Raw genomic sequence first — 23317 nt, 5'->3', positions numbered from 1 at the left:
TTGCAGGTTTAATGCTGCCTGGGACAACCGTGATGCAGAGTATGGCACGATGACACCATACATCTTCTACTACTTCTTGGATGATGATACCGTCAAGGTACAGGAGGTGCACACAAAGAATGATGGAAGGGACTTATTCCCTCTTCTACTGAACAAAATGAAACTTCCTAAGGACTGGAAAGATGTGCCTAGTAAGAACATACATAACTCTCACACATTACAAAGAAATTCTGTCGGTTTTGCTATGATAGTTCTTTTCCCATCTCCATACAGGCCATGAAGGCCCTTGGAGGGGTGGAAGGTAAAGGTTTCTTCCACTGTCCGTAACCTTGGCACTTCATGGTGTAGAGAGGTTAAATCTACATCCGGCCGCCTTTACACCCAGCCGCCTTTACCCCCAGGAATTAACCTGGTACTCATTTTTGATGTAGGCTGAATGAACCTCAGGACCATTTACACCTCCGGAAGTGTAAATTTTGTTTCTTAAATTTTTTGACTTCCTGATGAGGAATCGAACTCACGTCCTTCCGGGTGAACCGAGCATGCCTTTACCACCTCGGCCAGGCAGCCCCTTTTGCTCTGATAGTTGATGTTTAATTTATTGATGTTTATATTATGAAAAGCTATGGTGAGCTTTATCAAGAAAAGAATATAAAATCAATCTGCAGAACAAAAAATACCATAGAATTTCTCTTTCACTTGCTGGTGAGTACGATGACTGTATTGTTCACTCAAAACCTACAAGCTCCGCTGCAGTACTGACATATCAAATGTTCTATGATCTCTTTTATCAGTATTGTGACTTCATCATCATTTTCAAAATGTTGTGACCTTTATGGACACAGTTCTTGATATTAGAGTGTCCTTGATTTTGTAGTCCATCCTTCAATCAATAATACAGTGGAATACCATTTATCCAAATATCCAGTTCATCCAGACTGAATGTAGACAATATTTCACCATTAAACAAAATCATCTTTGATGCTACTTGCTACTTGCTACTTGGTTGCGCTTGTGTATGAAAAATATACATGCTTAGTTGGGTCAGAATTTGAATTTTTTACAAGAGTAGGCAGCACATACTATCTGCAAAACTTCCGGTGACACTTCGAATCCCTAGTGCTGAATCGGTAGACCTCGGTTATCTTCAAGATACGGATTGGCAACCTTTGACATCAAAATTGAATCGATTATGCATCGCCATAGGACACTTAGTGGTATAACAGCAAACATCGAATACTATTGTTATTTTTACAATAAAACAAAGATATGTAGGCAAAAAAATGAAATTTTCAAAGCTATTCCAACGGCTGAGGAAAATCCAAGTAGATTATATGAACACCTTAGAACTCCTACTTGGAAAAGAACATCACAGTCTACACACAGTGAGAGCAAAAAAATAATAGCAGACGTAGAAGACTGCTGTGATTCAGAAAAGAGAAAATAAACAGTTTCTCCTCACCTCAGTTAGGTGGTTGAACGATCTGCCACATATACGGGAAAAGCTGTTTCCACACTTAATTGAAACATTTCCTGCTTCTCCACGCCCTGCAGTAAAAAGAGGTTGGCCACTCTATTTCAATCATTATGATTGATATTATTATGGGTAATAAAGAAAAATGTCACAACAAGACATGATATTATTATGTGTGTGATGCAATTGTGGACTTTAGATGATAAAGGTTTGGAAAATTCATATCGATCACACTATCGATTCAATTCAGATTTCAATTCCATTCAGTTGGCAGTTCTACTGGAAGAGTTGAGTTCCCTCCTTGCCCCTCACCTCCGTAGAATGAAGTGTCACTAAAACATTCATGGATAGTAATCATCACTCAAAGCTGAAAGAAAATAAATTCACAATATTTTTTATTAACTGAAATGATTGCAGTACTCTTCTTTTTCTGCCTTTCCTTTAGGTTCACTGTGGACCAAGTTAATTCAATCTTCCAGGCTTTGATCTGCACCTGTACTCCCTCATCCTATCACTCTGAATTCTTCTCCTTTTTTCTCTCCATGGTGTTTGTGATTCTAAATGAGCAAGGTTCTTCTAGGTCTTTTTTCACCTCCTAAGACAAGCATACCATAGTATTCCTGATCTCAAAGAACCTCACTTTCTGATTGGCTAATTGTGCTGAGTCCACAGATGTGTAAACCAAATGAAATAATAAGTGAGTTATTCCACCTTTTCAATACAAATTAAATAGTGTTTATTAAATAAACATTTAATGGGACTAGTTTCGACCTATTAAGGTCATCTTCATATTCTACATGCGATATGGCTGAGGGTGACTTTTAAATAGGTCGAAACTAGTCCCATTAAATTTTATTTAATAAACACTATTTAATTTGTATTGAAAAGGTGGAATAACTCACTTATTATTTTATATGGTTTAATCAAAATTCAATACAGACCCATAAAATGAAATAAATTTCTCTAGACTACAGATGTGTCCCAAGAACATGGCTCTTCTTCGGATGGTGTCTGAGATCTTTCCCATCTTGAGATGCAATTCTTGGTTACTTTTCATTCTATACAATCTTTTTTCTGTTCTATGAATCTCAGAATCTTTCTCTCCACTAATTCCAACTTCTTGATCAATACTGCTTTGTCAGGTTCAGCCACTCAGTTCCGTATAAGATTCCTGGATGCATCACTGTCTGGTAAGGTCTCATTTTTGCATTGATTAAGGTCTTCTTCTTGTTGTGGTGACATGGCTAGCTTATATGCCAGGCTCATCCTGTTGATCCTCAATGCCAGTGCAATTTTTTGTGACCTGTTGTTTTCCAACCATTCTCCCCAGTATTTATATCTCTGCATTTCCTGGATCATTTCCCCTTCTGTGATCATCCATTTTGGTACACTTTCAATGTTGGTCATGTACTGTATCTTCCCAAAGGAGATTCATATGCCTGCTTTACTTACTTGATGCTGGAACTGCTGCCTCAACAACAATATCTGCAAAGGCTTGACAATTGAAAAGTGGGGTGACTCTGACTCCTGTTTTATCCAAAATAAATGTTGATAATACTCCCTGGAACTTGACACTAGACGTTGAGTCAGTTAAAATCTGTTTGATCAACATTCTGATACAGTGCTCCATTGAAGTCAGATTTGTACTCTCATTCATCATTACCATCGTCACTGTTTTCCAGTAGCCTGGGTTGCAGGTGTCTGTCTGAACACCACTGTCCACTGTGTAAATTTGTGAATGATGTGGTAGATTTAGCTTTTGGAGGAAAGTAGGACGAGAATTGTCTCATTGTATTTACCATGTGAGAATGCAGATGAGGATGAAGTTAACTAGTTTTGTGAAGCACTAAGTAACATCGTAGTCAGGCTCAACAGCAAGGATAGAATAGTGCTAATGGGTGATTTTAATGCGAGTGTTAGTAATAGAACTGAGGGATATGGAAAGGTGATGGGTAAGTGTAGGAAGATATGGAAGCTAATAGTAAATGGAAATATTTACTGGATAGGATTACCATACGTCTGCATTTGTGTGGTCGTGTCCGTATTTTTGATGTTTAATGTAGTGTCCGCGTACATTTCTGTTGATGTCTGCATTTTTTATTATCGGGAATTAAAATCTTTTGATTTTTTAATATCAATTATTGAATTACACCTTTTGTTATTCGCTTACAATCAATCTGTTATGCTAATAAAACTAAAAATACTGATTTACGTTGCTTACAATCAAAGTATTACCACACCCGGGAAACTGGAGATGGTTTAGGATGATGATAATGGCAATCAAAGTATCTTTAAACTGTCAAAAAAGATTCAGTCCAGTGAGAAATACCCGTGGGACATGAGCTGAAAAGTGTAGAAATGTGTGATATGTGTAATATTTCTTTTATTTTGTTTGTTTCTTATGTAAATATAGCTATTTGACAATGTAAAATTGAACTAATAATGTTTCATTTGGGAATCAGCAGTGCTGATCAATGCCGTTGAGAGTGTGCTCATTTTGGTGTTTCAGAATATAGTAACCTTAACTGGACTTCTGTGCTACTATGGGATTAAAGAGTTACAAATAAATTCTTCAAGCATAAGGTTAATGTACATATATGAAAGAAGCAGAGCAAAACAAATAATTGTTGAATTCAAGAAAAGTCATGTGAAGGTTTTGGTAATAACCTGGAAAGGCGAGGTCCACAGGCAAGGAAACCTTTCTGGACAGTAATAAAACAATGTGTGTGTTCTGACAGTTTGCAGCACCTGGCACCAAGCACTGTGTCTCCACATGTTCCAGGTGGTGTTACTACTATCATAATCAACCCTCTCACTCTGCTCTAGGCGCTGTGGAAAATAATATCCATGTACAGGAATCATCAGAGCATTTGCATAACATTAAATATTATTCCAAGGTGGCTCAGCAGTAATTTTATCAGCTCAAATTAAGACCTACTCCTCACTTCCCTTCCTCCCAGTCTATCTTCACATGATTGGTTTCCATTTTTAGGTAGATTTCAGTAGCAGAATGGCACATTTAAAAATATGACCTGACTTTTGTGTTATATTTATATTATCATGGAAATGTCCATTGAGATCATCAGTAATAATTAGACTGGCCTGCTGAATATTCCAGGTTGATCTAGAGAAGGCATACAATAGTGTTAATAGAGAAAAGGTGTCGGAAACCCTGGAAAAAAAAAAAGGGAAAAAAAGTTGTTTAAGGTAATCGAGGGAACTAGTGAAAACAATGTATAAGAATTGTTTCAGTTTTGTCTATGACTCCAGAGAACAGATTGGTTTAGAAACCATACTGGACTAAGACCAAGAAGTGTATTGTCTCCACTTATATTTACAATGGTTATGGATGAAACTCTAAAGGAAACAAAGGCAATATTTAATCACTACAAAATATAATTGTATTGAATAGGTGGACACAGTAATTTTATTCTTGAAAGAATTTTACTTATTGTTTCTTCAATATGGAACAAAATGAAACTAGTTACTTGTAACTTGATAGCCAACCAGGAAAATTATCGTTTAAACAGATATTTGAATCTTAAGGTCAAAATAGGCAATTTAACAAAAGATACAGCATATTTAAAACAATGTCTAGAGCAAAAATTGGTTCCAAAATTTCTAAGACCCACGCAGAGGAAAGGTATAACCAATACGAATAAAATTCAGAACAAAGTCAATGAGATTTGGATAAGAAATTAAATTAAAGCAGCGTACAAAAAGAAAGCCCTCTTAAATCTACAACTACATAAGGTTCATTTATTTTTGGCCCAGAAGTTGTGTCCGTTGGAATGGAATTCATTCCTACTACATGTAGACTATAAATTGAATATTGCATTAGAAAGGAAGCAAGCAACACTTGATAAAAAAAAACTCTCCCAATTAGTACAATCCATGATACGATCTCCCACACATAACAAAGTTTCACAAAGAACAGTTTCCCCACACGATAACACATCCACAGTAGTCAATTTGACGAACGTTCAATTTTCTGAGGATGAGATTGGGATATTGAATAAGGACCTAAAGTACAATTGGCCTAACTGAAATAAAACAACAGATGTCATCAATACAGTAGCTGAGATAGAAACCAGTATTTTGAAACTCCCCATTGAGATTCAAAACGATTTTAGATTCAAAGTAAAAAAGAAATTACCTAAACTGGCGGAAGAGATAAATGTTAATTTTGATTTCAATCATAAAAAACAAATTCAGAAATTAAAAACAAAAATAGACGACAATAACATTATTGTTACAAAGGCAGATAAAGGAGGATCCACAGTCCTCTTAGACAAACAGTTTTACACTCAAAAAACTGAAGAATTTTTTAATGATGCAAATTATTCGATAGTTAACAAAGATCCCACTGCAAGAATTCAATGAAATTTAAAAACTTTAATGAAAAGTTCTAATTTTATTTTCAACGAACAAGAGCAACAAAGAATTTTCAACATGAACCCCAATATCCCTACCGCCAGAGCTTTGCCGAAGATTCATAAGAAGGACACCCCTATGCGTCCCATTATAAATTGTAGGAATAGCCCTACCTATAAAGTAGCAAAATTCATTCATAGGTGTTTAAGAAAGCATTATGTTTTCCATAACAGAATATATCATAACAGACTTTGAATTCAGGAAATCTGTTAGGAATGTACGAGTTTTTCACGGATTTTTCGGTGATACAGACCACCATCTGATCTGTAGTGAACTAAGTATCTCTAGGCTTAGGGTAGAGAAAGTGAAATCTGTCTGCAAACGAATAAGGGTAGAAAATCTCCAGGACGAGGAAATTAGACAGAAGTACATGGATATGATTAGTGAGAAGTTTCAAACAGTAGAGAGTAAGCAGGTTCAGGATATAGAAAGTGAATGGGTGGCATACAGGGATGCTGTAGAGGAAACAGCAAAGGAATGCCTAAGAACAACTGTGTAAAAAGATGGGAAAAGGCGAACATCTTGGTGGAATGATGAAGTGAGAGCAGCCTGTAAACGTAAAAAGAAGGCTTATCAGAAATGGCTCCAAACAAGGGCCAAGGCAGACAGGGATTTATACGTAGATGAAAGAAACAGAGCGAAGCAAATAGTTCTTGAATCCAAAAAGAAGTCATGGGAAGACTAGGTCAAGCAGCAGGGAAACCTTTCTGGACAGTAATAAAGGATCTTAGGAAGGGAGGGAAAAAGGAAATGAACAGTGTTTTGAGTAATTCAGGTGAACTCATAATAGATCCCAGGGAATCTCTGGAGAGGTGGAGGGAATATTTTGAACATCTTCTCAGTGTAAAAGGAAATCATTCTGGTGGTGTTGCAAACAGCCAAGCTCATGGGGAGGAGGAAAATGATGTTTGTGAAATTACGATTGAGGAAGTGGAAAAGATGGTAAATAAACTCCATTGTCATAAAGCAGCAGGAATAGTTGAAATTAGATCTGAAATGGTGAAGTATAGTGGGGAGGCAGGGATGAAATGGCTTCATAGAGTAGTAAAATTAGCGTGGAGTGTTGGTAAGGTACCTTTAGATTGGACAAAAGCAGTAATTGCACCTATCTATAAGCAAGGGAACAGGAAGGATTGCAACAACTATCGAGGTATCTCATTGATTAGTATACCAGGCAAAGTATTCACTGGCATCTTGGATCAGTCATTGAGAGGAAGTTGGATGAAAACCAGTGTGGTTTCAGACCACAGAGAGGCTGTCAGGATCAGATTTTCAGTATGCGCCAGGTAACTGAAAAATGCTACGAGAGGAATAGGCAGTTGTGTTTATGTTTCATAGATCTAGAGAAAGCATATGACAGGGTACCGAGGGAAAAGATGTTCACTATACTGGGGGACTATGGAATTAAAGGTAGATTATTAAAATCAATCAAAGGCTTTTATGTTGACAATTGGGCTTCATTGAGAATTGATGGTAGAATGAGTTCTTGGTTCAGGGTACTTACAGGAGTTAGACAAGGCTGTAATCTTTCACCATTGCTGTTCGTAGTTTACATGGATCATCTGGTGAAAGGTATAAAATGGCAGGGAGGGATTCAGTTAGGTGGAAATGTAGTAAGCAGTTTGGCCTATGCTGATGACTTGGTCTTAATGGCAGACTGTGCCGAAAGCCTGCAGTCTAATATCTTGGAACTTGAAAATAGGTGCAATAAGTTTGGTATGAAAATTAGCCTCTTGAAGACTAAATTGATGTCAGTAGGTAAGAAATTCAACAGAATTGAATGTCATATTGGTGATACAAAGCTAGAACAGGTTGATAATTTCAAGTATTTAGGTTGTGTGTTCTCCCAGGATGGTAATATAGTAAGTGAGTAGTAAAGCTAATGCAGTGAGCTCACAGTTGCGATCAGTAGTATTCTGTAAGAAGGAAGTCAGCTCCCAGATGAAACTATCTTTACATCGGTCTGTTTTCAGACCAACTTTGCTTTATGGGAGCGAAAGCTGGGTGGACTCAGGATATCTTATTCATAAGTTAGAAGTAACAGACATCAAAGTAACAAGAATGATTGCTGGTACAAACAGGTGGGAACAATGGCAGGAAGGTGCTCAGATGAGGAGATAAAGGCTAATTTAGGAATGAACTTGATGGATGAAGCTGTACGCATAAGCCAGCTTCGGTGGTGGGGTCATGTGAGGCGAATGGAGGAGGATAGGTTACCTAGGAGAATAATGGACTCTGCTATGGAGGGTAAGAGAAGTAGAGGGAGACCAAGACAATGATGGTTAGACTCGGTTTCTAACGATTTAAAGATAAGAGGTATAGAACTAAATGAGGCCACAACACTAGTTGCAAATCGAGGATTGTGGCGACGTTTAGTAAATTCACAGAGGCTTGCAGACTGAACGCTGAAAGGCATAACAGTCTATAATGATAATGTATGTATGTATTATGTTTTCAACATTAAATCCCCCTTAAGAAATTCAATTAATTTCTGCAAAATATTAAAGAAATTTGAACTGCGACCCAACCATATTTTATGTTCTTACAATGTCACAAACATGTTTCCAAGCATTCCTACTAAAGAAACCATAAAATTATCCATGACAACATCAATAAATATAGCAGCCTTAGTAAAATGGAAATTGAAGAATTCATGAAGATATGGAATTTCATTCTAAACAATAATTACATCTCCTTTAATGGTAAATATTATCAGCAGAAAGGCCTAGCTATGGGAGACCCTCTTTCTGGCATTTTAGCAGATATTTACATGGATTCGATAGAACATACAATTATTTCACAAATAAAGGGTATTTGTTTGTGGCTAAGATTAGTTGATGATACTTTCGTGATCATCAATAAGGACATTACTGACAGTGACAATATGTTAGTTTCACTAAATGAAATAGATCCTAACATCAAATTTACCAAAGAAGGTGAGGTCAGTAAGTTTTTAAATTTTTTAGATTTAACAGTTACATGCTTGAATAACACTTTTGAATTTCAAATTTTTAGGAACCTACTCATTCACCCATAACTATTAAAGATTCATCCTTGCATCCTAAGACCCAAAAATTAGCTGCCTATCATAGTCTAATATATAGGGCACTAAAAATTCCTCCTTTGCCAAAAAGTTTGGAAATAGAGCTGAATTACATAAGATAGTTAGCTCAGTTCAATGGCTTTAAAATAAATATAATCAATCAGTTAATTAATAAGATCAAAGTTAGGCTATTTTCCAACCTAGTTCCAGTTAAATCGATGAAAAACAGCTATGCTACATTTACGTATAATAGCCTGGCTATCCATCAGATCAATAGTTTTAAAAAACACAACGTCAACGTAGCCTTCAGGACAGTAAATAATAACCAGAACATATTCCTCAACCACAATAGGGTCAATAATAATAACAACGTTTACTCAGGTTCTGGTGTTTATAGGTTAAAATGTACACAATGCGGGTTCACGTATTTTGGTCAAACAGGGAGGAGCTTTTACACAAGGTATCTGGAACATTACAATACTTCCAAGCATTACAAGTATTCAGCCAACAGCCAGCATATGAGTGAAACATGCCATAAATTGACCTCAATAGAGAAAGATTTTACAATCATTAAAAGCCTAGGTAAGGGGAAGTTATTGAGCAAGACGAAAAACTTATACATTTATTTGGAACAAACTTATAATAAAAATAATAATTTTAATGACGTCATTGACAACAAAAAACCGTTATATGAGGCAACTCCAAAGTTAATCCAGGCCGTAAATTAGAAGAAAATCCCCAGTATGTTAAAATCACAGCACGCATGCACTCCTATCGCCATGCCTAATGATGGGCCCGCCCAATCCAATTCGAGTAACGCCTCTCTAGCAACAACACAGACGCACAAGTTGAAACTCACTCCCCCTTCCCCTCTACACTCCACCCCTCCGTTACCGCATCAGTACTAAACTAGAAGTAACAAGGTTAGTCGTTCAGATACAACCGGAACAAATGGTTCCAGCTAACATCTGACAGGACAAGTAAGTTCGTCCACTTTTATGGTGTAAAACTTTCACTTTACATTTATTATTTTGGGCTCTACATTCATCATTCTAAATTCCTTTTTTCTCTTATTCATTTACAGACAACTCATAATTTCTCCCAAGTTTAAACAATGCACCAACAGGAACATTAATTGACAAGAATGGCACAATATTCCAAAAAAATGTATTGGATGAGCAGTAATGAATCATATCAACAATATGTTTCCAACATACGTGATTTAACCTATAAAATATTACCATGCTTCTTTCTAAAGGCATATTCATACCCAACATGATCGGCTTTATACCACGGTTCCGGTTTGGTAACAATACACTTACGACATAGGAGACCATAGCGTCCTTTGAACGAACCAACTGGAAAACCTTCAACCCAATGTTCATCCATACAATTGGTGAAACCCCAATTCACACTGTGGTCTAGTCAATATGAACACATTTGCATAAACTTTCATCCAGACAGTAGGAGAAATCCATATTACATTTTGGATGTTATCTAGTTATTGTAGAATAAAATAATTTAGTTGCTTCCTTGTTCACAAATTCTGCCTTTTAATTAATGTACATATTGTAAACTATGTAAATATGAACTTTTGTAAAAATATTTTTAGCATAAGACCATTGTATTTAGTATTAAGTTCCAATGTTTAACAGATAACTTGACCTTAAGATTAATATAGTGGTTGAAGATGCCCAAAATTAGGGTGAAACATGTTCCTAACTAGTGTTTATAATTCATGTAGATTTAATCACTACAAAATATAACAGTAATTTTATTCTTGAAGAATTTTATTTATTTTGTTTCCCAAAAAAACATTGTAATGTTTTGTTGTACATCTACTCTGTGCTATGATTCAACAAAGAATGGACTGAAAGTAAATAGTTGTAAATGATTTTTAATGTGCTCTTATTGAAATTCTTAATGTTGGTTTTCAGTTGATTTCCCTTCAAATTACATGGAGATATCGGATGCAGAAGTGACAGAATATTACACCCCAAAGGATTTTCTTGTTGGAAACACTATCTTTGTGCTAGGAAGAAGGTAAAACTTCACAATATTTACCTAGTTAATGAAATCTTTAATATTATTAGTTATATTAATGGTGGATTGTGGTCCCCAGGACTAAAGTTTGGTGGTGCAAAAGGGGATTGGACAGGGATTAATAGAAATGATCATTGCAATGTACAAGGAATGTTGTAGTTGCGTGCAAACCCAAGTTGGCAGGACAAGTTGTTTCTTAATAACTACTGGGCAGAGACTGGGAAGTGTTCTATCGTCAATCCTGTTTACAATAGTAATGGATGATATCATGAGAACAGCAAAAGCAACATATGGAGTAAGAGAAATGAACATCATGTTATTTGTAGATGATGTTGTGATTTGGGGAGAAGAGGACATGAGGGTTCAAGAACAGTTGGATGTGGTGAATGGGAATATCAAAGAATGTAGATTGAAAATAAGTGTAGAAAAGAGTAAAACTCTTGTTATGACTAGAGGGGAGAAAGAATTTGGATGCTGAGATTAGTAAGAGGATTCAGCTGTTTCTATCATAGTGTAAGAAACATGTTATGGGACAAAGATGTGCTAATGGAAGCAAAGGAAACTATGTACAAGATGTATGAACCGCACCCCTCCCTTACCGATAATATAAGACATAATATAATACGCACATCGGGAGATTCGAGGCGTGGACCGCGACTAGGAAAGGCAAGACACAGCCCTGAACTGGAAATAACCCTAATCACCAATGCATAACAGGGATGAGACTAATACTGCTAGCAATAAAATTCAAATAAAATTTAAATGAGGGTTTATTGATATAATAATTTTCAAAGAGAAAGAAAATGAAGCCAGCAATTTAAAGTATTAAAAGGATACATACATATGTTCATTTGGTGCAGTCGATGTACTAAAGTAAATGCGTGAGCACAGCATTTCTCAAAACACCAACCTTAATATTAAATTTACGACGTGCTCACCGTCTCAATTATATTTTCACTACATAATGGGCTAATCTGAACACAATCCACACGGATTAGTTTGGTCTTTCTTTCCACAAGATTAATTACATTGTTTACATACGCATCCTTCTAACTCCATCATCATCTCAACAATAGCTATAGAAAGATAAGGTCCCCAAGCATCCGGGAGAAGAAACTAAGAGCAGATAAAGTAAAGGAATGCAGATATCAGCATGGTACAGAGAGAAAATATCTCTGGACCAAGGAAACAAAATCAAAACCCAAGGAGAATCACAGGCATGCGAATAGCCAGAATATAAGAAAGCAAACATGGCGGCCTCGTGGGCAAGCTAACGGCCCCAGACAGAGACCAAGGCAAAATAATTAACACCGTACCAAAAACAAACACAAGGTACGGAAACAAGATCAAAGGGAAAAATTAAGCTGACCGATACGTCATCTTTTCACTCTCCTCACTCACCCACGCACACACACCCCAAACGTTCAGACATTGCCAGTAATGGCAAACAATGCGAGCAGTAGCTCCCGTCAGTAAGTTGAACACAAACTCATATTGTGTGACTCTCATGGTCACAAACAAAGGTCTCACATATGTCAAAGATAGCGTGCACAGCACAGACAATAGGCAGTAGTATAATAGGGACCCAGTGGTCACGCATAAACCCATCAGCTTACGCAGTCCGTACGACACGAATGGATCTCTGCGTCGACATGCAGGGCATACATTCATTCGATGGCAAAATACATAAGAATGCAGTGCGCATAAATAGAATTGATCAGAGACCCAGTTACCAACATCACACAATCAAAATAACAGCAACAAACACGCGGCCCATTCACGCTGCAGAGCAGAAAGGTGCATATCAATCAGCTGTAATTAAATGCGGAGAATATCACTACAGAACCGTAGAAAAATATATTAAAACAAGGATCACCATACCTGCAATATTAGCCGTCAAAATAAAAAGAAGGATGGCAGTATAGGCAGAGTTTAAATCTAATAAATACCCATCTATAGCTCAGAAAAGCAACTCCGATCTGTGTGGAGTCCATTTTATATTCATCTCTCATAACCACAACAAACATTCGAGTCACAAAGATAAAGTTACAGTCTCGCCGGAAAGAATGACCCTCCGTGTTCACAACTGAGGGTGCTGCCCTCTCTAGTACAACCTTGGAAATAGTTCAATCAACGATAAGCCGCAAAAGGCCTTTAGCAATAATAGAAAGGTGACTTTTCTGAAACTGCCATTCAAACATGGCTCATGTATTATATACCCATAACAACTTACAGAGCAGAAACTTGGACAATGACCAAGAAGGATGGGAGTCGAATACAGGCAGCCGAAATGAAATTCTTGAGGAGTATGATACAGAAAATTAGAAGAGACAAAATAAGGAATGAGAAAATCCAGGAAGAAATTACAATGGAAAAAATGAATGATAGAATAGAGAAGAGACGACTCAGATGGTTTGGGCACATAAAGCGAATTAAATGATGAAAGGATGCCAGAAAAGATGGAAATGCAAATTCAAGGAAGGAGAGGTTGTGGACGACCACGATTGAGATGGAAGGACACAATCCAATGCAGTATTATAGAAAGAAACCTGAACTGGGACACAGCGTTGGAGTAGAAATGGTGGAAAGACCAGTGGTGAAAGTGGAGAGGAATCATATTTGCCCCTACCTGGCTACAGCTGGATAAAGGGAAGTGATGATGATGATGATGATGATGATGATGATTTACATTTACTTATAACTGTTTACCTAGCTTTTTCCTAAATATTTTCAACAAACTTGGAAATTTATCAAACATTTTCCTTGATAATTTATTACAATCACCGAGCTGGATAGCTGCAGTCGCTTAAGTGCGGCCAGTATTCAGTAATGATATAGACGTTGATTCCCATAGGGAACCTAAAATATTTGTCCCGAATGAGTAACTTTGTCCAATACTGTCCAAAATGTCCAATAACTGACCATTTCTATCAGTATTCAGTATTCGGGAGATAGTGGGTCTCGAACCCCACTGTTAGCAGCCCTGAAGATGGTTTTCTGTGGTTTCCCATTTTCACACCAGGCAAATGCCAGGGTTGTACCTTAATTAAGGCTATGGCCACTTCCTTCTTACTCCTAACACTTTCCTGTCCCATCGTCGCCATAAGACCTATCTATGTCGGTGCAATGTAAAACAATTAGCAAAAATTTATTAGAATCCCTTATTCCTCATCCTATAAACGAATATTAGCCCCCAATCTGTCCTCTTGAATTCCAACTTTATCTTCATATTATGATCTTTCCTATTTTTAAAGATTGATTGATTGATTGATTGATTGATTGATTGATTGATTGATTGATTGATTGATTGATTGATTGATTGATTGATTGAAAGTGAGCATTTTATCTGGCAGAAGATTGTAGTATATATAATATATAATATATAATATATAATATATAATATATAATATATAATATATAATATATAACATATAATATATAATATATATGTCCTGTGGTGCATAGTGTATTAAATTATCATTGAGTACTGGGGTTCAGTCTCGATGGCCTTTGGATTCACTGCGACACGTTATTCCAACGCCTTGTGTAGAGAAATGCCTCTCTTAAGCTTGAAGTATAACAGCCAACCTTCTGACCCTTGAAAAAATGTCACTGTTAAATTGTACAGAAAGTGTATTTATTGTTTGGGTTTGTGTACGAGACAGATTATGATAAATGAGTTTCTTTCCCTAAGAAATGAGCATAGTAGGATTATGTCATTAACAGGTGAAGTGTTGTAAAACATAAATACTGTATTTTTATTTAGCATAATATGGCTTATTGAGCCAGGAATGTCCAAGAACATCTTCATCTGGCCTGGTGGAGGTATACAGTATACTTGTTATAGTGTATATTCAGTTGTCTTCCGCTCAATACACACGATCCATTGAAGAGTGTTTACTATAATGTACTTTATTCAGATATATATGTTTGTGTCTCTTACAGGTTGATACTATATGATGCAGACAAGTTCACTAGGGAGTATTACCAGAAGATGCTCAATATTACTCAACCACCTGCCATTGATGTCTTTGAAAAGCCAAAGGTGTTCCCACCTCCGGTAATGCCTTTTCCTTTCCTTTCCTTTCCTTTCCTTTCCTTTCCTTTCCTTTCCTTTCCTTTCCTTTCCTTTCCTTTCCTTTCCTTTCCTATAGTTGAAATCATTTAAAACTGGTCCTTAGAACGCAAATATAGTAGACCTTAGTAAGAACTATCATTGCTGCAAACCTTAATAGTTATTTATGAAAATTATCAAACGTGTGTATTTTTTTCTAATACCCAGGCACTTGGATACGATTCACATGCTGTGATGAAGGGAAATGTACTCTATGCATTTATTTGACCCCACCATATTTGGTCAAGGAGTTAGTCACATTACTCGCTCCTTAGCTCAGAATGAATGACATTGTGTGTCCACCTTGTCAATAGTAATAAAAACTATGTAACCAATATTAATGTTTTGAGAACCGCATTAATTTTCTTCATCAATGACCAAAAGTTCACCAAATAATTCACGGCCTTGATTCAGTTACATAGGAGCCTTTTGGAGGTTGCAAGGGCAGTAGTCGGGATGATTGATTGATGCACACTTGTAATAATATTTAACATGGCTTAGCTGTGTTGATACTGCTATACGGCTGAAAGCAACAGGAGACAATAGCTGTCCCAAGAAAATGCAGTTCTCTCTGTATGAATGATGATGTACTGATGATGGTTCCCTCCCGGGTAAAATAATCCTCCATTCGGATCTTCAAGTGGGGACTACATGAGAGGGGGCAATTATGAGGAAGATGGATACTGACATTCTGTGAGTCAGAGCTTGGAATGTTACAAGTTTGAATCATTGTGGTAGGTTAGAGAATCTGAAAATAGAAGTGGATAGACTAAAGTTAGATGTAGTTGGTATAACTGAAGTACGTTGGCAGGAAAAGCAGGATTTTTGGTCAGGCGACAACAGAATAATATGAACATAAAATCAAACAATGGAAATGCAGGAGTTGACTTAATAATAAATAAGAAAATGGGGCAATGCGTAAGCTACTATGACCAGCATAGAGAAGGGCTTATTGTGGTCAAGATAGATATATGTATATGTTTTCAATTTTGTGTGTATGTTTTCAATTTTAGGATTGATATCTGTATATGTTTGATGTCACTGAAGTGACAGTTCTGTTTGAGAACAAGTCTCAGGCAGACCCCAAGGCACTGGACTCCCCTGGTCAAGATAGATACCAAGCCAATGTCCATCACAATAGTGCAGGTCTGTGTGCCTACTAGTTCAGAAGGTGATGAGGAAATCAAAAGAATATGTGAAGAGATAGAAGATCTAATACAATATGTAAACGGTGACAAGAATCTAATTGTGATGGGACTGGAATACAGTGGTAGGCCAGGGAAGAATAGGTATTGTAGTAGGTGATTTCAGCCTGGAATGAAGGAATGAAAGAGGAAGTTGATTGGTTGAATTCTGCACTGATCATAATTTAGTGTTTGCTAATACTGTACTTGGTTCAAACACCACAAACAACAGCTGTATATGTGGATGAGACCTGGAGACACTGGTAGGTATCAAGTAGACTTAATTATGATTAAGCAGAGATTCAGAAACCAGGTGTTGGATTTCAAGGCCTTCCCAGAAGCAGCAAATGTGGACTCTGACCACAACTTAGTGGTCACGAAATGCCATCTGAAGGTGAAGAAATTGAAGGTAGGAAGCAATGCAAGAAGATGGGATCTAGATAAGTTGAAAGAAAAGAGAATGAGGGATTGTTTCAAGGAACATCTTGCACAAGGAATAAATGAAAAGGCTGAAGAATGAAGATGAAGAAGAATGAGATCATTAGGGCTGCTTAAGAAACATTAGGAAGAAAGGAAAGATCAAGTAAAAATCAGTAGATAATTCAGGAGATACTAGACCTGATCGATGAACAGTGAAAGTACAAGAATGCAAACAATGAGGAGGGCAGAAAGGAATATAGGCAATTTAAGAATAAAGTAGATAGAAAGTGCAGAACATCTAAGGAAGAATGGCTGAAAGAGAAGTGTGAGGATGTTGGGGGTTGTATGGTTATAGGAAAGGTAGATTCTGTGTACAGGAAAATCAAGGAAACCTTTGGAGAAAGGGAAATTAGGTGTATGAATATTAAGAGCTCAGATGGTAAACCACTTCTGGGGAAAGAAGACAAGGCAGAAATATGACAGGAACATATCCAACAATTGTATCAAGGGAAAGAAGTATATGGTAAGGTTCTTGAACAAGAAGAGGCTGTTGATGCTGATGAAATGGGAGACCCAATTTTGAGGTCAGAATTCAACAGAGTTTTGAGAGAACAGGAACAAGGCACCTGGAATTGATGACATACCCTCAGAATTACTGACTGCTTTAGGAGAAGCCAGCATGGCGACGTTATTCCATTTAGTAAGTACGATGTATGATATAGGAGAAGAAAGCAGGAGCTGACAATTGTGAAAACTACCGCACCATTAGTTAAGTATCCCACGCTTGCAAAATGTTAACACGTATTATTTACAGAAGAACGGAAAGACATGTTGTTGCCAAATTGGGAGAAAATCAGTTTGGCTACAGAGGAAATGTAGGAACATGTAAAGCAATCCTGACTTTAATCAAAATCGACTTTCAACCTATTAGGTCATGTTATATGTACATAGTACGTGTAAAAGAGATGTTAAGTACAGAAGTTGTGGGTTCGGATCCCACTGGTGTCCATTTGTCCAGTTTTGTTCTGTACTTAACATCTCTTCAACATGTACTATGTACGTTAACAGACCTAAAAGATTGAAAGTCGATTTCGATTACAATGTGGTCGTGAAAATTCAATATTCTTTGCGTCTGATCTTAGATGGTAGAATTATGAAGTATAATCCCACGTACATTGCATTATTAGATCTAGAAAAGGCATTTGATAATGTTGATTTGACCAAGCTATTTGAAATTCTGAAGGTAAGCGGGATCAGATACAGAGAAAGAAGAATTATTTACAATCTGTACAAAAATTAGTCTGAAATGATAAAAATTAAGGGTTGTGAAAAAGAAGCAGCAATCCAGAAAGGAATGAGGCAAGGCTGCAGTTTTTCCCATCTCCTTTTCATTGTTTATATAGAACAGGCAGTAAAGGAAATAAAAGAGGAATTTGGAAAGGGAATCACAATCTAAGGAGAGGAAATCAAAACCCTGGAATTTGCCGATGATATTGTCATTTTATCCGAGTCTGTAGAAGATCTGGAGAAATTATTGAATGGTATGGACATAGTCTTAGAAAAGGAGTACAAGATGAAAATAAATAAATCCAAAATAAAAGTAACGGAGTGCAGTCGAACAAAGTTAGTTGATACAGAAAATATTAGATTAGGAAAAGTCTTAAAGGAAGTACAGCAAACTCCCAATTATCCGGGTGCAGGTTATCTGGTTTGCGGGTTATCCATACACTCCAAAGTTTTATTATAATTTTTTTTTTTCTTCATTTTGACTTGGCATTTTTTGAATACGTGAGAACAGAGCACTTGAAATTCGAGCGCACTCTCGACTGAAAGCCTGCTTTGTTCAAGAACTAAACAATGTACAGTGTACTGTATAGCAGTTGTTTGTTGGTGTTCTGTGATGGCAGTCATGGCTATGAAGCCAAAGAAAGTGCTTTTGACTTTAAAACAAAAGCTTGAATTAACCTGCGAGGCCTTGCCGCGCGGTCTTTTCGACCGCACATTCATTTATTCACTTGTAATCTGCAATGAACTTACATCTCGTCTTGCTCTTCCTTCTCTTATCCTCCGGTGGAGAGTTGACAACGCTAGTACAGTAACAGTTAATCTAAATTTGTTATCCATTGTTACCAGGGGGAAGAAACTCTGACCTCGATGGAAGTTGCGGTCTTTTCCAATGCGCGCGAGGCCTTGCGTTTGGCATTGTTCTTTTGTTTGTGTTCCGTAAAGATACGTTTGCGTAGCATTTTGGGTATTGAAAAAGAGGACCAACATCACCAAACTGTAAATCAGACAGACAATGGTCGCTGTGCTTATTGTGACAGAAAGAAGAATCGGAAAACCAAAACTAAATGCGTTTCATGTTCACGTTTCATAAGTAAAGAGCACACATGGCCATCATGTGTTCAATGCACGGAGAAAAGTGTTGAAATCGTACAGGAGGAGGCGGATGATGACTAAATTCTTCAGCATTTGTGAGATCTGGCAAGTTCTGAACGGTTTTCCTGTATTACACTCAGTGTTAAGTTCCGAGATTTGTTTTGAAGCAGTCATAGGTGATGAAAATTACTAATGACTGGTGCATTGGGACTTGAGTGGGTTTTCATTCTTTAATGTTTATTATTGTTTGCATTATACATTTCCAGAGTTCAATTTTTAAACATCGGTAGCCATAAGTTCTGGCGGACAGATGTTCAAAGTAGTCAATTGAAACGAATATATGTTTATTTTGTGTCTTGTAGAATATTTTCTCAGCTGATTAGACATACATTTGTGTAATAAAGCTATGATATGACATTTCGGTGTATTGTGTTCGAAAAAATAATTTGTGCATTAAATAATGGCCCATGGATTCTGTGCAGTCGAAAAGACCACGCGCGAGTTCTGGCGAAAAAATATCAGTGCGAGTTCTCCTGGGTTAATTGAAAAGTTCAAAAAAGGAGAATCAGTAACGAAATTAGCAAATGAATATGGGACTGGTGTTCAGACAGTGCCGGCAGTGCGGTGTAGGGGTAGCATGCCTGCCTCTTACCAGAGGCCCCAGGTTCGATGTCTGGCCAAGTAAGGGATTTTTACCTGAATCTGAGGACTGGTTCGACGTCCACTCAGCCTACACGTGATTACGATTGAGAAGCTATCTGATGGTGAGATAGTGGCCCCGGTCTAGAAAGCCAAGAATAACAGCCGAGAGGATTCATGGTGCTAACCACACGGCACCTTGTAATCTGTAGGCCTTCGGGCTGAGCAGCAGTCACTTGGTAGGCCAAGACCCTTCGGGGCTGTTGCACCATGAGGTTTGGTTTGGTTTGTTCGGACAGTTAGAGACATTAGAAATTGCAAACAGAAACTCTTAGAATTCACTTTTTGTACCTCAAGAGTGTGTTACCAACAATCATCATCATCATCATCATCATTTCCCTTTATCCAGCTGTAGCCGGGTAGGGGCAATTATGGTTCCTCTCCACTTTCTTCGGTCTTTCCACCACTCCTCCTCCAACACTGTGTCCCAGTCCAGGTTTCTTTCTATAATGCTGCGTTGGATGGTATCCTTCCATCTCAATCGTGGTCGTCCACGGCCTCAACTTCCTTGGATTTGCATTTCCATCACTTTTTTTGGCATACTTTCGTCGCTCATTTGCTTTATGTGCCCAAACCATCTTAGTCGGCTCTTCTCTATTCTATCATTCATTTTTTCCACTCCAATTTCTTCCCGGATTTTCTCATTCCTTATTTTGTCTCGTCTACTCTTCTGTATCATATTCCTCAAGAACTTCATTTCAGCTGCCTGTATTCGACTCTCATCCTTCTTTGTCATTGTCCAAGTTTCTGCTCCATAAGTTGTTATGGGTACGTAATACATCTTGTACATAGTATCCTTTGCTTCCGTTGTCCCATAACATGTTTCTTACACTATGATAGAAACAACTTCCAGCTTGAATCCTTTTACTAATCTCAGCATCCAGTCGAGCATTCTCCATTAATTCACTCCCCAGGTATTTAAACGTTTTCACTACTTCCAGGGGCTTGTCTGCAAGACTAATCTGACCTTTCCCTTCTTTCTCCCCTCTAGTCATAACAAGAGTTTTACTCTTTTCTACACTTATTTTCAATCCACATTCTTCGATCTTCCCATTTACCGCATTCAACTGTTCTTGAACCTTCCTGTCGTCTTCTCCCCAAATCACAATATCATCTGCAAATAACATCATGTTCATTTCTCTTCCTCCATATGCTGCTTTTGCTGTTCTCATGATGTCATCCATTACTATTGTAAACAGGATTGGTGATAGAACACTTCCCTGTCTCAGCCCACTAGTTATTTTGAACCAACTTGTCCTGCCAACTTGTGTTTGCACGCAACTAGAACATTCCTTATACAATGCCATGATCATTTTTATTAATCCCTGTCCAATTCCTTTTTGCACCAGACTGTCCCAAACTTTTGTCCTGGGGACACTGTCATATGCCTTTTCAATGTCAATGAATGTCATCACCATATCATTCCCGTACTCCCAATGCTTTTCCATTAGTTGTCTCATGATGAAAATGGGCTCTATTGTTGACCTTCCACTTCTGAAACCAAACTGATTTTCCTGTATCTGATTCTCAACCCTGAACCTTATTCTACTTTCCAGTATCCTTTCCATTATCTTAGCAACATGGGATATTAGAATAATTACCCTGTAGTTCTTCAAAACTTTCTTATCACCTTTCTTGAAAATTGGGATGATTATTCCTTTTTGCCAATCCTCAGGGACCTCCTTATTCTCCCAGACATTCCTGAGAACCCGATATATCTACTGCAGGACTACAGCTCCAGCTGCCTTTAGCATCTCCACTGAAATTTCATCTATTCCAGCAGTTTTTCCATTCTTCATCTTTCTTACTGCCATTTCAATTTCATTCATTGTAATTTCTTCATCCATTTCTTCGTCAACTAATTGCCTTTCCTGGTCGTCCATTGAATGACTGCCATCCGTTCTTATGTTCAGCAGCTTCTCTTTCCATCTCTTTCTTATTTCTTCTGGCTTTGTTAAAATTATGCCACCTTCATCCTTCACAAATCTGGTGTTTACTTGATCTCTCTTTTTGTTTCTTAAGGTACCATACAGTAATTTCTTGCTGCCCTGCGTATCATCTCTCAATTTCTGTGTGAATAAGGCCCAGCTTTTCCTCTTTCCTCCACTACTTTCTTGGCCAAATTCTTTGCCTCCACATATTTTCTTCTACTTTCTTCAGTCTTAGATGTTTTCCATGCTTTCCATGCCATTTTCTTTTCCTTCACTTTAATCTTTACCCTATCATTCCACCAGTGTGTTTCTTTGTCTTTCACATTTCCTGATGTTCTACCACACACCTTTTCTGCACATCCAACCAGTGCTTCCTTAAATCTTTTCCATTCCTCTTCAACATTCCCCACCTCTGTCCTGGATACCAAGGGTATTATTTCCCTTTGAAATTCTTCTTGTATGCTTTTCTCCTTCAACTTCCATACTTTAATTCTTTTCTCTCTTCTTAATTGGGGTTTCTCAATCTTTCCAACTTTCAATTTTCCTATCACAACTCTATGATCTCCACCAAAGGCTTCTTCAGGCATGGCTGTTACATCTACAAGGTTCCTCCGGTGTTCTTTCTCTATGATTACATAATCAATCATGGTCTTTGTTCGTCTGTCTCCCCAGCCATACCTTGTAATCTTGTGACTGTTCTTCTTCCTAAACCAGGTGTTTCCAACAATTATTTGATTCCTCATGCAAAAATCCACCAACAACTCGCCTTCTGGATTTACATTTCCATATCCAAAGGGCCCTACAACATCTTCCTTTCCTTGTCTTTCCATTCCAACTTGTGCATTTAGATCTCCCATCAATAGTACTTCCTTATCTTCTATCTGTCTCTCCACTTCCTCTAAGAAGTCCTGTAGATGTTCATCTATGCAACCAGTTTGTGGGGCATACAACTGAAATAGATCTTTCACGCCATTTTCAAACTGGAGTCTCACCATCATCATCCTATCGCTGACGTACTGTGTATATTCCACATATTCTTGGATTTCTCTTCTAAGTATGATGGCCACTCCATTTTTTGCTTCAGGTCCTCCGCTGTAATACAGCCTGTATCCTTCTCTCAGAGGGATCTCCCCTGTACCCCTCTTCTTGGTCTCGCACAGTCCAAGTATGGCTATATCTTTTTCTATCATGAAGTCAACCAGTTCTTCTGTCTTTCCCGTCTGTGTCAGTACATTAACTGTTGCAATTTTGATGTAGTTTGGTGCTGGTTGCCCATTTTTCACAGTTCCCCCAGCACCTGAAGAGCTGCACGTCGCTTTTAGCAGGGGACGCCCTAACCTTTTCCGAGGCACCATATCTGCTTTGTCCATATAGGCTATTGTTACGATGGGCTCACCACACCCAAAGGCATTTTATAACTACTGCCAGGTTCAAAATTAGGCCGCCCCTAACATGGAGACAGACGCCTTTCGTAGCCGCTCCTCTGGAGTACAGACGCTATGGGTATGCCCCTTCCGCAATCTCCGCCGTACCGAAGTCCACCTTCTCCGCCGTAGATGCCGTTGAGGTCTTCACTCGTAACCCTGAGCTGGGACC

At 37.8% G+C, this 23317-nt stretch overlaps 1 protein-coding gene across 1 annotated transcript in view; it reads left to right on the top strand.

The window, feature by feature from the left end:
- The window catches only part of LOC136885390 (EF-hand domain-containing protein 1), a 71435-nt gene that overhangs the window by 35349 nt on the left and 12769 nt on the right, over positions 1-23317 (top strand). The window contains exons 5-7 of the mRNA XM_067157903.2: positions 7-191; positions 10889-10994; positions 14940-15054. Of these exons, the coding sequence (XP_067014004.2) occupies positions 7-191; positions 10889-10994; positions 14940-15054 (406 nt within the window). The remainder of the gene's footprint in view (positions 1-6; positions 192-10888; positions 10995-14939; positions 15055-23317) is intronic.

The sequence above is a fragment of the Anabrus simplex genome, chromosome 14 (genome assembly GCF_040414725.1).
Source record: "Anabrus simplex isolate iqAnaSimp1 chromosome 14, ASM4041472v1, whole genome shotgun sequence".
NCBI classification, from domain to species: domain Eukaryota; kingdom Metazoa; phylum Arthropoda; class Insecta; order Orthoptera; family Tettigoniidae; genus Anabrus; species Anabrus simplex.
The sequence above is the reverse complement of the archived record's forward strand: the minus strand, read 5'-3'. Positions and strand labels throughout refer to the sequence as shown.